General features: G+C 39.9%; 1 protein-coding gene across 2 annotated transcripts in view; it reads right to left on the reverse strand.

Annotated features, from left to right (window-relative positions):
* Window positions 1-13,488, reverse strand: part of septin15 (septin 15) — a 90,029-nt gene that overhangs the window by 14,400 nt on the left and 62,141 nt on the right. For both annotated transcript variants that reach the window (XM_034086035.2, XM_034086034.2), the window contains exons 6-8: window positions 3,684-3,801; window positions 3,073-3,165; window positions 2,349-2,445 (exon numbers count right to left, since the gene is read on the reverse strand). In XM_034086035.2, coding sequence (XP_033941926.1) covers window positions 2,349-2,445; window positions 3,073-3,165; window positions 3,684-3,801 — 308 coding nt within the window. The remainder of the gene's footprint in view (window positions 1-2,348; window positions 2,446-3,072; window positions 3,166-3,683; window positions 3,802-13,488) is intronic.

Below are 13,488 nucleotides of genomic sequence, written 5' to 3' on the forward strand. Positions count from 1 at the left end.
CTATCATAACAAACGATAGGAAGAGTAGAGATTCTTTAAATATCTTGTTTGTGACCAATAGAAGTACTAAGGGAGACATTGTACCATTCCAACATTTTAAAATACTTGTCAGTGCTCTCTGGTAGACAAACTATGCAAAACTGTTTTAAAATGACCCCTGCATAAGGTAGATTTGGAATTGTTATCTGCTTACATATATGCCAATATCAATGTGTCTAGGAATAACTACAATACGTTGATAATAGAGTGGTACCTTTGCACCATTCGAGCTCCCTCGTCTCAAATTCAATGGTTTTTTGGTTCGAGGCCTGAAATAAGTAGTACATAAGCTTAATAGATTTTGATGTTGTGTTCTACGACATGAACTACGTCAGTAAATACCCAACTGGAGAATGTCAGAATCTTCTTTGTGTTGTAAAAACAGCAGTTGCTGGCAAATGAATCTGCTAAACGTCATCACATCAAAAATGAACCGCCTTTAGCTTAGTGGTGGTGACGTCATATAACTGCGATGTCGCTTGTTTATAGCCTCATGTTAGCATTTGACTTCTGGCGATTGCATTTACACCATAACAATCATAAAGTGGTGAGTATTTTGCTGAACAACATGTGTAAGTATCATAAACGTGTGTTTTCCACAGATAATTGTTTCTACAATATTCCATAATCCAATGGAAACCCCATTGCTTTTTGTCGAGGGAGCCCTTGTGATGCCAACTACGAGTCTCCCTATATAAATACGTCATCACTGCTCCACTCTATAGTAGCCTAGCTCATGGGTGTAAGGCCCTTACATTACGCCAAATGATTTAAGGATGGCCATGTACTGCTGTTCCGTGAATGGACGTAAATGAAGGCCATTGGGACAATATAATACCAAACTGGCAGAATCTCAGCTGTTGTGTATAGTCTTAGTACCATCCCATTTAAAAATGAACCCCTCAACTTCAGCTACTTGAGTTATCTTTGAACTATTAAATAAACTATTAATAGTTGCTGCTAGCCTTAGCGTTCATTGGACTAAGCTAGCTGTAGAGGCTAATTCAGCAGAGCACTGGGGCCAACATTCTACTGAGAACACATGAAGAGTTTTGATGTCTATGTTTAAAAAAAATATATAATATTCACATTCACGTTTCAATACATCCATGTGTCCAAATATTTCCAAATACGGTTTTTGGTACTTAAGCCCAGGTCTGATTAGAGCATTGGTTTGACCATCAGCCTAATGATGAGACAGCACAGCAACAGAAAAAAGTGGAGGGAAGTGGGGGGGGGAGTTTGGAGGACACTGACGAGGACGAGGAAGAGGAGGGGGGGGGGGAAGGAGGCTGAAATTAAGAGAAAGATGGTTTGGTTTACCAAAAATGCCCTCTGTCAGTCATGGAAAAGAATAGACAGAAAAAGAAGGGAGAAAGAAAGAATGAAAAAGTGAGGGACTGATCAACGGTCAACCACAGAGCAACAACTCCACTCAGATATACACAGCACATCAGAGGAAATTAAAGACAGTCAGGGCAACAGCAGTTCATCAGAGCTGGTAGTGACACTGTCAGTTCTTTAAACAACATATCCCATAATGCACTACCTACATTCTTTTCAGAGTCCTTTTCGAGGCTGAAGACCCACAATACCAAAGACCCATGTGTTTTCATGTTGAGTGAAGACAAGTGGGAGATAACTTCAAACCTGGCTTTAGGGACATGTTTCCCTCGTGTGTTTACCACATTTGAAAACATTGAGTAAACCATCTTACCAAGGCATTTTCTTTACCTTGGGAACAGATCACAAACATATCAAATAAAACACAATTGTCGATGAATAATCTATTCCACAAGCTTAAGGCTGATTTTGCAATGTCTAGTTGTCACTGTTAATCTCACAAACTGAAAAAACAACAATATGCCCGGCAATAAAACACTTAATATCTACTTTCCCTACTTTTCTACTAACAGGTTGCATTTGACATCAATTCATTCCCAGTAAAGGATAAATATGTACTCTATTACCCGGTAGTGAATACATTCAGTGGATACAGGGGGCATTGTAAAACACTGTGTCTCTCACTCTCAGGTATATCATGCTTAATTCTTCATGACAAAGATAACACTGTTATTTTTTTATCTTAAACACAGAACATCTGTAAAGCCAATTTGCTTCAGTCTTCCTCTCTAATGTGTCATCGTCTGACTAAGACAATGACAAACGGACGCGAACAGAAACAAAATACAGAATCATTTCTCGATACACACTATCAAAGTGTGCACACTCATTTCCTGGTTCATGATCTAGTCTGACCACAACATGGAGGCAGTGTCTCGCCAGGTTCAGGACCAGAGTGAACCTACCTTCCGCCACGCCCCATGGGTACTGGCGACCTCTGACCTTCTTGCCGTTCACCTCGATCACCACGTTGCTGCCGACCACTGCCAGCGGCATCTTCTCCTGGGGGGGGGGGGGGGAATAAGTTTACTTCACTGGGAACAAAACACTGCTTCCTGCATTATGGATGTTGCAATGACACTTCTTTGTTGTCCAATGTTTGATTGGTTACTTCCTATGGCTACTGACCATACCTGGCCTCAAGAAAACCAGAACATAATACAAATGTATGTGGAGCAGTTTACACTATACTGCAATAGAGCAGCAGGGTTTACAATGCTGGATGGTGCAATTGAGCTATTTATGTTACTATATTTCCTCCATCTGTGTCATCTCACAGTTTCAAATGCTGCTGCGAACAGGCCTTTAATTATAGAAATGTCCCTGAGGGCCCACATTAATATGATGCGGATGAAATATTTTACCGTATATAGTACCATGTTTGCTATTTCCAGAGTTGATTGTGGCAGCGTTACATGAATGACAATACATAATGAAGATTCTTCAATATGCTTGTCTGTAAAGATGATGATCAGTATTGTAAAGAGGCTGCCTGGCATGGAGAGACATGGGGCAGAAGTTGGATACAGCCTATAGGACAGACTGATATCTGGCTGTCTTCCTACTTTGATCAATCAGAAGGCCTTAAATCAGGTTTCAAATGACTAACAAGACTGCATGCTCCATTACCTTAATCTTTCGGATGAGCTTGTTGTCCTCGTCATCCTCCGTGTCTGGGAATTCATAGATTTTGATCTTGTGCTCCTGGATCTCTTTCATTATCTGACAAAGGAAGAACGTAATCAGAATAAAGATAACAAGTACACACCATTGGCCTGTCAAAATATAAAGATCAAACAAATATTCACATTTCTCCTTTAATTGTAAAATCCTTGTTTCTTTACCCATTATTTGAGTTTGATTGATACCATTGATACCACACGTGCATACAGTTTGGAGCTAGGGAGGTGATTAGCTTAGCTTACCATAAAGGATGGAAGAAGGATGAAATGGCTTTGCTCGACCAAAGTTAAAACATATGCCTACCAACAACTCGAAATCTCACTAATGAGACGGCAGTAGCTTGCAATGTTTCTTTATAATATATGAACATCATATCTTTAGCTTCCAGTATTCAATCTAAGCTAGGCTAAATGCCTAGCTCCAAACTTTACCCACAGAAATAAGAAGGTATCAAATTTAAAATCTCAAAGAAAGCTTGAATGCCTATTGTAGCATACTATGTTTATTCTTCTTATTCCATGAATGTGACACACACACACACACACACAAATAAATACCTGTTTCTTAAAGAGCTGGCACTCCTCTGGGGTCAGAGTATCGGCTTTTGCAATGAGAGGGATGACGTTGACTTTGTCATGGAGTCTCTTCATGAACTCAATGTCCAGCGGTTTCAGACTGAAGGGGAGACACAAAGAAAACATAAGAACTGAGTGAAGTCAACTGGTCCATTCCTGGCAACACCTGCGATCAATTCTACTTGTTCATTACATTTATGAGGATGAATCTAAAGTAATGCAGTTCAGTGGGTCACCAGCAGAGGGCCAACCACACCAGGACATTGCACATCGCCCACAGCAAAGACAGGAGCCAGATGAGAGGGACTTTCTGTCTCATACATTCTTCTTCTGTGCTGACGACTCATTGTTTTTTTTATGACTTGGCTGATGAGGGACTGTCTTTGTCATACTCCCATAGGCTGTTCTCTCTGAATGAATGACAGCTGGGACCAGTGCCCAGTTAAGCAGGCAGTGTGTAGTGCACGATGCGATAAAATGATGTAAATATATGACTGGAGATAACTATTGGTAGCCAGATATGCTAATGAATGTAATTATTGTCATTTATGCATGTTCAAGTGATCCATACTACAGTATATCTGGGCATAGTTTTGTATGAGTGTTTGTGAGCAATAAGTGTGTGAAGGGGATATTGAGATACTAACTCATCCCAGAAAGTCTTGTGCACATGGAACCTGATAGTTATAATGAAGGTTATTGTGCAGTGCATCATCAGAGGAGTCCTGCAGGGACCTAGATAAAGCAGGAGTCACAGTGTCTGGTGTAAAGAATACTGACTGTGGTGATCTCCAAATGTTATTACTTTTAGATTTAAACTATAAATCGTCTCTACACACTCACTGCTCGATTTTTTTTACTGCATTTTCACTGCAGTATCTTTGGGTATAAAACACCTTAACACGCACATCTTGAAAACACGAGCATGCAGTCTAATGCAGGACTTTTTCATTTAAAACTCTATAACCACATACAAACCGCAATGCTGCAGCTGTTTCAGAGGATTCAACAGTTAGAAACTTTATTTTAGCAAAGGTACTGAAGAGTTACAGGAAAGCTAAACCTGATACCAGATATATTTACCGAGAGAAATTAACTATTTCCTCAACATGTACTGGCAGTGTATCAATAGATAGTTTGAATGTTGAGTGGGGCGTGCTGCAGCCATTTTATAAGTTAAAGAGCAGTGGAATTCAGAGAAGCTTAGTTAGCTTACTCCATTATGCACTTTTAAATTAGACCATATGCAAAGCTGTGCGGAAAGAAATGTTAATTATTGAACATGTTTAATTGAACCAGGCATTAACATGAACCTCCTTTAGGTTCTCAAGTCACTTTTAAGTAAAAGTCCCAAAACCAATGAGACCAGGAACAAGAAACAAGAATGTGGGTGCTGTCCAATACATGTCATCTTCTTATTAGTGGAATGCTATGGCCTAGCATTCACACTAATAAGAAGAAGAGGTAGAGGTAGAGGAAGAATAAAGATTAGAAGAACTATAGTGGAATGCTGTGCCACAGCATTCCACTAATAACTAATTAACAGAAAGCATCAAGTCCACATATTTTCTGGCTATTAAATGAATTACATTTTAGACACCTTGCATTCAGCGAATCCCTGCAGCATTATAAACTACAGAGATCACAATCTAAGTGGATCAAAGCTCTCCATCACTGAGCCGCAGTAGATGGGTGGATTCTGGGATATGTGGAGACATCACTGCACATTTTAACCAAGGCGGGTGCTGCAGCAGTACTGACAAACAGGGAATGTTCTAGTGATGCCAAGGGAACACACACACACACACACACACACACACACACACACACACACACACACACACACACACACACACACACACACACACACACACACACACACACACACACACACACACACACACACACACACACACACACACACACACACACACACACACACACACACACACACACACACACACACACACACACAGGATGGAGGCTGAATAAACCCTTTCACGTCAGAGTGGCTGCAGGTTTTTTGAACCAACCCCTACTCAAGCTGCTATAGGCTTAGACTGTTAGGACGTTCAACTTGCATCTTTCCTCTATCAGCCCTCTTTTCCGTCCTTCTTTCCTTTATCCGTTTGCACTTATGTCCCAAAAATGCATGCTTCTAACTCAAGATATTTGGGTGGCACCTGGAAGAGTTTTGACACTCTCCTGGATCTTTGTTATATAGGTTCAAATAATTAACATTTATATCGTCTATGTTCATAGTATCTTTTTTAAATCTGTACACGCAACATCTATTGCATGTCTGTCGGTCTCCCATTTTCCCTGATAATTATGGGGTTTCTTTCGGAGTGTTTCCTTGTGCACTACCAGGTCTCAGGACAGAGGATGCTGTATGCTGAACACACTGTACATTAGAATGACTGATAGAACGATGAAAGCACATTGGAAAAAAAATGAGATTGATCTCTTATGTCATGTTTCAACAGGAAATACTGTAAATCAATTCTAAAACTAACAATTATCTTCATTATCGATTAATCTGCTGATTCTTTTTTAGATTCAATTTTTTTAATGTTAAAAAATGCTATAAATCTATTATGCGGCTTGGCCTTTTCACCTACACATGTCATAACACATCTGATGAACTCAGCTAACTGCCCTACACTTAACACAAAGCTTCTTTTTTTTCAAAAAACCCACCTTTTGATTTTATACTATTTTTTTAATGTTAAAAAATGCTATAAATCTATTATGCGGCTTGGCCTTTTCACCTACACATGTCATAACACATCCGATGAACAAAGAAAAGTACCCTCTGCATGAGAAAAAGCAAACACTCTGATTGTTAAAATGTTCCTCATCATCAAAATTGATAACAGTTCTTTGTTTTTGTCTTTTTGACCATGTTGCAATATAGGACATATACAGTGTTTTCAACTGTCAGTTAAAAATATCCTCTTGCCTACTATTTCTGAAGTCCTTATATTATATGGAAGCGATTTAGTAATATCCGAATTATTGTCGTCCTGAGGTGCCTTTCTGTTGGCATATCCTTGAAAATGCTTAAATAATAATTAAAAAAAGTAACTTTCATTACTATTGCCTGTGTCAACCTTTGGTTGTTTTATGTGAAGATGTATATTTAGCTATTGTAAGTCATTTAAAGAATTCCATGTAGCCTAATCACCTTAAAAAATGTTAAGATGAAAAGGCCAAGCCGCATAATAGATTTATAGCATTTTTTAACATTGAAAAAATAGTATAAAATCAAAAGGTGGGTTTTTTGAAAAAAAAAGCTTTGTGTTAAGTGTAGGGCAGTTAGCTGAGTTCATCAGATGTCAAAACACATCTGATGAACTCAGCTAACTGCCCTACACTTAACACAAAGCTTTTTTTTCAAAAAACCCACCTTTTAATTTTGTACTATTTTTTTAATGTTAAAAAATGCTATAAATCTATTATGCGGCTTGACCTTTTCACCTACCCATGTCAAAACACATCTGATGAACTCAGCTAACTGCCCTACACTTAACACAAAGCTTTTTTTTTCAAAAAACCCACCTTTTGATTTTATACTATTTTTTCAATGTTAAAAAATGCTATAAATCTATTATGCGGCTTGGCCTTTTCATCTTAACATTTTTTAAGGTGATTAGGCTACATGGAATTCTTTAAATGACTTACAATAGCTAAATATACATCTTCACATAAAACAACCAAAGGTTGACACAGGCAATAGTAATGAAAGTTACTTTTTTTAATTATTATTTAAGCATTTTCAAGGATATGCCAACAGAAAGGCACCTCAGGACGACAATAATTCGGATATTACTAAATCGCTTCCATATAATATAAGGACTTCAGAAATAGTAGGCAAGAGGATATTTTTAACTGACAGTTGAAAACACTGTATATGTCCTATATTGCAACATGGTCAAAAAGACAAAAACAAAGAACTGTTATCAATTTTGATGATGAGGAACATTTTAACAATCAGAGTGTTTGCTTTTTCTCATGCAGAGGGTACTTTTCTTTGTTCATCGGATGTGTTATGACATGTGTAGGTGAAAAGGCCAAGCCGCATAATAGATTTATAGCATTTTTTAACATTAAAAAAATAGTATAAAATCAAAAGGTGGGTTTTTTGAAAAAAAAGAAGCTTTGTGTTAAGTGTAGGGCAGTTAGCTGAGTTCATCAGATGTGTTATGACATGTGTAGGTGAAAAGGCCAAGCCGCATAATAGATTTATAGCATTTTTTAACATTAAAAAAATTGTATAAAATCAAAAAGTGGGTTTTTTGAAAAAAAAAGCTTTGTGTTAAGTGTAGGGCAGTTAGCTGAGTTCATCAGATGTGTTTTGACATGGGTAGGTGAAAAGGTCAAGCCGCATAATAGATTTATAGGATTTTTTAACACAAAAAAAATAGTATAAAATCAAAAGGTGGGTTTTTTGAAAAAAAAAGCTTTGTGTTATATAGGCGGGCCTTGTATTAACACATCGAAGTTGGTTTGACAAAAAATTGCCTATCGAAGCCAGTGTTAAATAGATTTTTCGAATGTGTCGAATATCCAACGTCCAATATAAAACCAAATTTACCACGGTTACGCTACGCTCATGAGACATGCCGTGTTTTGCAGCGTTATATGGAAAAGCTTTTGTGTGTTTACTTGTTTGCGCACATGAATATAAATGGGGGTGTGTTAGGATACAACACTGTATGTATGCGAGGGGGGACACACACCACGAGTAAAACTGAGCTAAAGCCCCGTCGGTCTGTTGTTGTTGACAAGGCCTTACCTCTAGCAACAGGCTAATTAGTGGCTAGCACTCATTACAGTCAGTCTACTGAGCTCAGCCCCTCTCCAACACATCATCTGCATTGAGTCAGAAACACAGCATGCACGTTACGGTTCAAAACTAACTCCGATTGGAAAAGGCTAAGCTAAATAGAGAGCTTTGCTAAATAGAGAGTTTTAGCCCCATCTTTTGGGATTTCAGACTATATTTATCCAAATAGTATTTTCTCATCCTGAATACTAAGTTGAGATGATTTTGTTCTAACTATGTGTTCTTCTTTACAGGCCAGCACCTCACATACTTACTAATTAGTGACAAAGGCCAGGAAGGGAGAATGCAGAGCAAAACCAGTAAAGACTGACCCCACATTCCGTAAGTGTTTAAAATATTTATTATACAACTATTTACAAATATAAAATAAAAAAATTAGAAAGTTTCAGTTTTTTACATGCATATACTAATCTAAACCACATTTTTTGTTGTGCTTTTTTTTACCATTGCACAGCCCTACGTGGCCAACTTGATGGACCTCATCTTCGACCAAGTCTTTGTGGACCCTGCACCATTATGAGCGACCTGACAGGGAGGAGGTCATCGCCGGGTATGCTACACGGTTCAATTTGGCTGCTGTCTGAACCCAACATCGCCATTTCACGGATCAGGAAACTCCCTGCGTATCCTGAGGACAACGCAGGCCGGAATCACCAAGCCCCAGCACCAGCTCACAAAGCTTCTGTACAAATATTTGTTTTACAATTTCAGTCAAAACAAACAAACAAACCACTCACTGCTCTATTTGTCTCAACTGTAGTCCACCATGTTCAGCTCTGTAAATATTCAATGCATTCTGCAGGGAGAACACATTTAGCCACACAGGCTCCAATCCAGGATGGTCCACCATACAGGTTACAGAGTCCTCAAGTTACTGCATCCATCTTGACACATTGTGATAAACATATATTGAATGACATGTGAAAAATGTATTTAAACAGACAACTTAGTAAAGCTGTCAAAAATGTTACCTGTGGTATCTCCATGCAGCACACATTCTCCGTTCAGAAGGCATCGTGGCGCAATTTGCACAAAGAAGTCAATAACTGAGCTTTTAAAAACACATGAAACTACACACATTGCTGACAACTGAGGTGTTGTTGGAGTTATACTTTTTATCATCCTAAGTTATTCAACTTTCCAACGGTTGTTGCAGGATGTTGGAAGAAAAGGACTGTAAACTATTAATAAACGCAATGAGGCCATTGTATATATGCTGAAAATATGAATGTCTCCCTTTATAAATATATATATCACTGTTTTTGCGTTACAAACTGTACACATTGCATTCTTGCTAATTAGCCAAAATATGAACGGAATAAGGAGCAAGCATCGTAACAGAGTAAAATAAATACGGACAACAGCTTGTCAGCTAACCATTCAGAAACGTCCTGCTGCAACCGAGATTTTTGCACCTCCACCAAAACCTCCGCTGCTTCAGGGTCAGTTTCTGGATCAAATTGATAGTATGCTTGAACACATGCATTGCTCTGAGATGACATGTTTATTCCACACTCGTAATCACAGCAAGCACGGTAACGTGACTCTCGCCGGCTCATGCCTGCTCTTCTGCAGAGGGGCGTGGTCAGCTGCTGCTCAGAATTTTCAAAGACGGGCTTGGAATAAAGCGAAAATGAGCGAAACGAGGCATGTCTAAAAAATGATCTGTTTGGTATTTTGAAAAATAAAATGTATAAATATACCTTATATAGGTATGGTCATACACTATATCATTTAAATATAGCATGATAGGTCTCCTTTAAAGAGCCTGTGACACGGTTTTCCCCCATCATCCAAACCCATCAATTTGAGTACATATTGTCCCCTTGAAAACCGTTACTGAACTGATTTTGGATATTTGTACTTTGATAACCATTAATCTGCCCTTCAATGTTGACAATTTTCTGGATCTTCTCGCGGATTCTTCAAGTCCCGCCAAATGATGGGTGACGTCATTGCGGGCACAGCGCTCCAGCTGCACCGTCCAGGATCCCAGCATCTGCCTGTAAACCTTTATATATATACAGTCAGATGTAAACGCACGACGGCGCACACAGCAGCAAGCTCAGACAGCGATGACAGGTTAATGTTGAACGTGTCTGAGAGCTCATATGAGGCTGAAGGATCGGTTTATGTTTTATCTGTTAGAAGTTTAGGAATGAGGTGCGTCAATATGGGCGATCATATGGTCATGTAGCCAGTGGTGGAATGGGACTAAAAATCATCCCGGGACTCTCGACCAGCCCACTTCGGTACCGCTAGTAAATTGTCAACGGGGGAAGTGGGGATGTCAGGGGCGGCGGGTGCTGTAGATAGTAAATGTAAATATGTAAATATTTGTGTCACTGCATCCTGGTAAAATACAAATATAATGTATAATGTCTGTGTCTTTGACATTAGCGCTGCTAGCCACCTGTGCCCTGTACTACGAAGCCAGTTCAACAGACCCTGGATATGTTTGAGTAACAAACAAACTAACAACAACAAACTAACAAACGAGATCTCGCTAAGCGGTCCTACGACGCTGGTTATCGACTCGGTAAATCAAGCCAGGGTTTCTCTCTCCTGCTGAGAGCGCGTTCACGTCTAAGACACGAGTGGATCTGACTTTAATTACATTTGTCTCGAGTGTTTCGTCAACATAATGTGTTAAATAATACTTCTGCATACAGTCTGTGACACTGTGAGTGTTGCACGGCCAGATGAGGCTGGAGAAGCTGACTCAGATAAGGAAATATATAATATATTATGATATTATATGATCGATGATCTGATTGATGATGTAATATGAATGATAAGTGCGACACGTCGGCGTCTTCTCTGCATACGGCAGTTTAAACTGTATTTTCTTTATCCTGTAATATGACTTGAGAGATTTAAACTCCGCACACTGAGTTGATCTCTTTTCTATAGACGCCGGAGGCGGGCAGCGTCAGGTAAAATAAGTTATTTAGCCTTCCCAAACCTGAGCCTCACGCGCCACCTATGGGGGATGTGCTAGTTACTTATCCGACCGGCCCACTTCGGTACCGGCCCATCGGGATTCGTCCTCGGTTTGTTTTCTCATCAGGAAATCAGGAAATGCAGACCGGCTCAAACAAACGATTTTTAATCATCATCCTCACTCATCATTTAATGCATCATGTATTCGCCGAATTGACATGAAAGCACTAATAAATGTAGTTTCACAAAAATAATCGATTTGTTTTTATATCACATCCGACGGGAGGAAATTCAGCAGCTCTCACTCCCGATTTTTAATCCTAATGTAATCATCATCTTCACCACGATCATTTATGTTTATGTCGCCGAATTGACATGAAAGCACTGACAAATATGAATATACTGTAGTCAACTTCATTAAAACGTTATTAACGTGCCTAATCTCAGTAATTCACCATTTATACGCATGATAACACACTTTGTCCGTGTTTGGCTCTCGAAGCGTTCCCGCTTTGACGTCACTTCCGGCTTCCCCCAAAACTTCAAAATGAGTCGAAGGAATTTCCCCGCGATGTTCGAAATTATTGATATTTAACGGAACGGTATCACTCTTTCTTTTTTAAACTGACGGTTCGAGATTACTAGTAGCCCAATATTTCATTGCACAACAGTTGTTGGGATGCTGTCACAGGCTCTTTAACATTTATTTATTTATGCATTTTTTTTTTACTTTCCAGTTTTAAAGGCTATTTTTGGATTACTGTCCTATAGTATACATTGGAATGATTTCAAACCTGTTTTATCCCAATAATTATAAAGGAGTGCCTTGGAAATATGTGTTTACATAAATTGTGATCAAAACGTTTGAGACCCACTGAGATAACTTAGACTAAAGTGAACTATCTAAACACTCAGAGTCCTTTACCACACTGAGCTGTAGTTATCAGCCTCTCAGTCTGACTGGAGAGGACTCTCCCTCCACATTATTGTAGAAACATCTTCTTCTTATATCCGTTAGAGCAGCTAGCACCATATTCTAATAACAACAGCGCCGGAACCGGTGCACCTTCCCTCGCTCCCACGCTCACTCGCATTTTGGCTGTGAGCTGCGGGTGCCAGATAAGCCAACATCCCTCATTTTCATCACTTACAGCGCCCATTGTACAGGGCAAATGAAACGTGTAACCGGGGTGAAAAGGGTGTTAAATTTACTTAATTATGAATATTGTTACATCAAGGCCGAAAATTAGGACGAGCCCCAACGGTCAAAAATGTTTTTTTCCCTCCCAGAGCTGCCAGCGCAGCGCCTCCCCAGATCTGGCGCCCTAGGCGAACATCTATGGCGCCCTAGGCGAACATCTATAACGCCAGTGCTACGGGCCGGCCCCGAGTTCATATGCAACTCGCAAATATCTTTCTCTCTCTCCTCTCTCAAATGCGCCTTTTTTCAAATGACCCGGTGCTCTTTTTTTGGCGGAGGTGCGCATGCGCACCTGCGCACCAGTTATGTGCAGCCCTGACTATATGGCAGTAAAACAAGAATACAGTTTAAAAGGGGAGTGATTTGTAAAATATCCATAAAGAAAAAGAAAATCTGTTTACAGTTCTGTTTCATATGGGTGCTGAGAGAGGTATCCATAGATCTCTTAATGTTGCTCTCACGGCCCGTCCACACAGCGGCGTGCGTTGACGCTTCACCATTCACTTTGAATGGGGTGACGTCACTTTTAGCCGAAATGCATCGTGGGAAGCGACGTGGAGCGTAGCTGGCGTGGCTCGCTGCAAAAGTTGAGCAATGTTCAACTTTTGACGTCTCGGCGAGGCGTCAGCCAATCGAATCATATGCCAGTACAAGCTCTAGCCAATCAAACCGCTGCTTGTGTGTCAGGGGCGGGAGATTCATGTGATTGGTTGTTGGTCGAGTTTCAGACACGCCCGCCGGCAAGCGTCAGCGCACGCCGCTGTGTGGACGGGCCGTCAAAGTGCACCAGAATG

The sequence above is a fragment of the Pseudochaenichthys georgianus genome, chromosome 6 (genome assembly GCF_902827115.2).
Source record: "Pseudochaenichthys georgianus chromosome 6, fPseGeo1.2, whole genome shotgun sequence".
NCBI classification, from domain to species: domain Eukaryota; kingdom Metazoa; phylum Chordata; class Actinopteri; order Perciformes; family Channichthyidae; genus Pseudochaenichthys; species Pseudochaenichthys georgianus.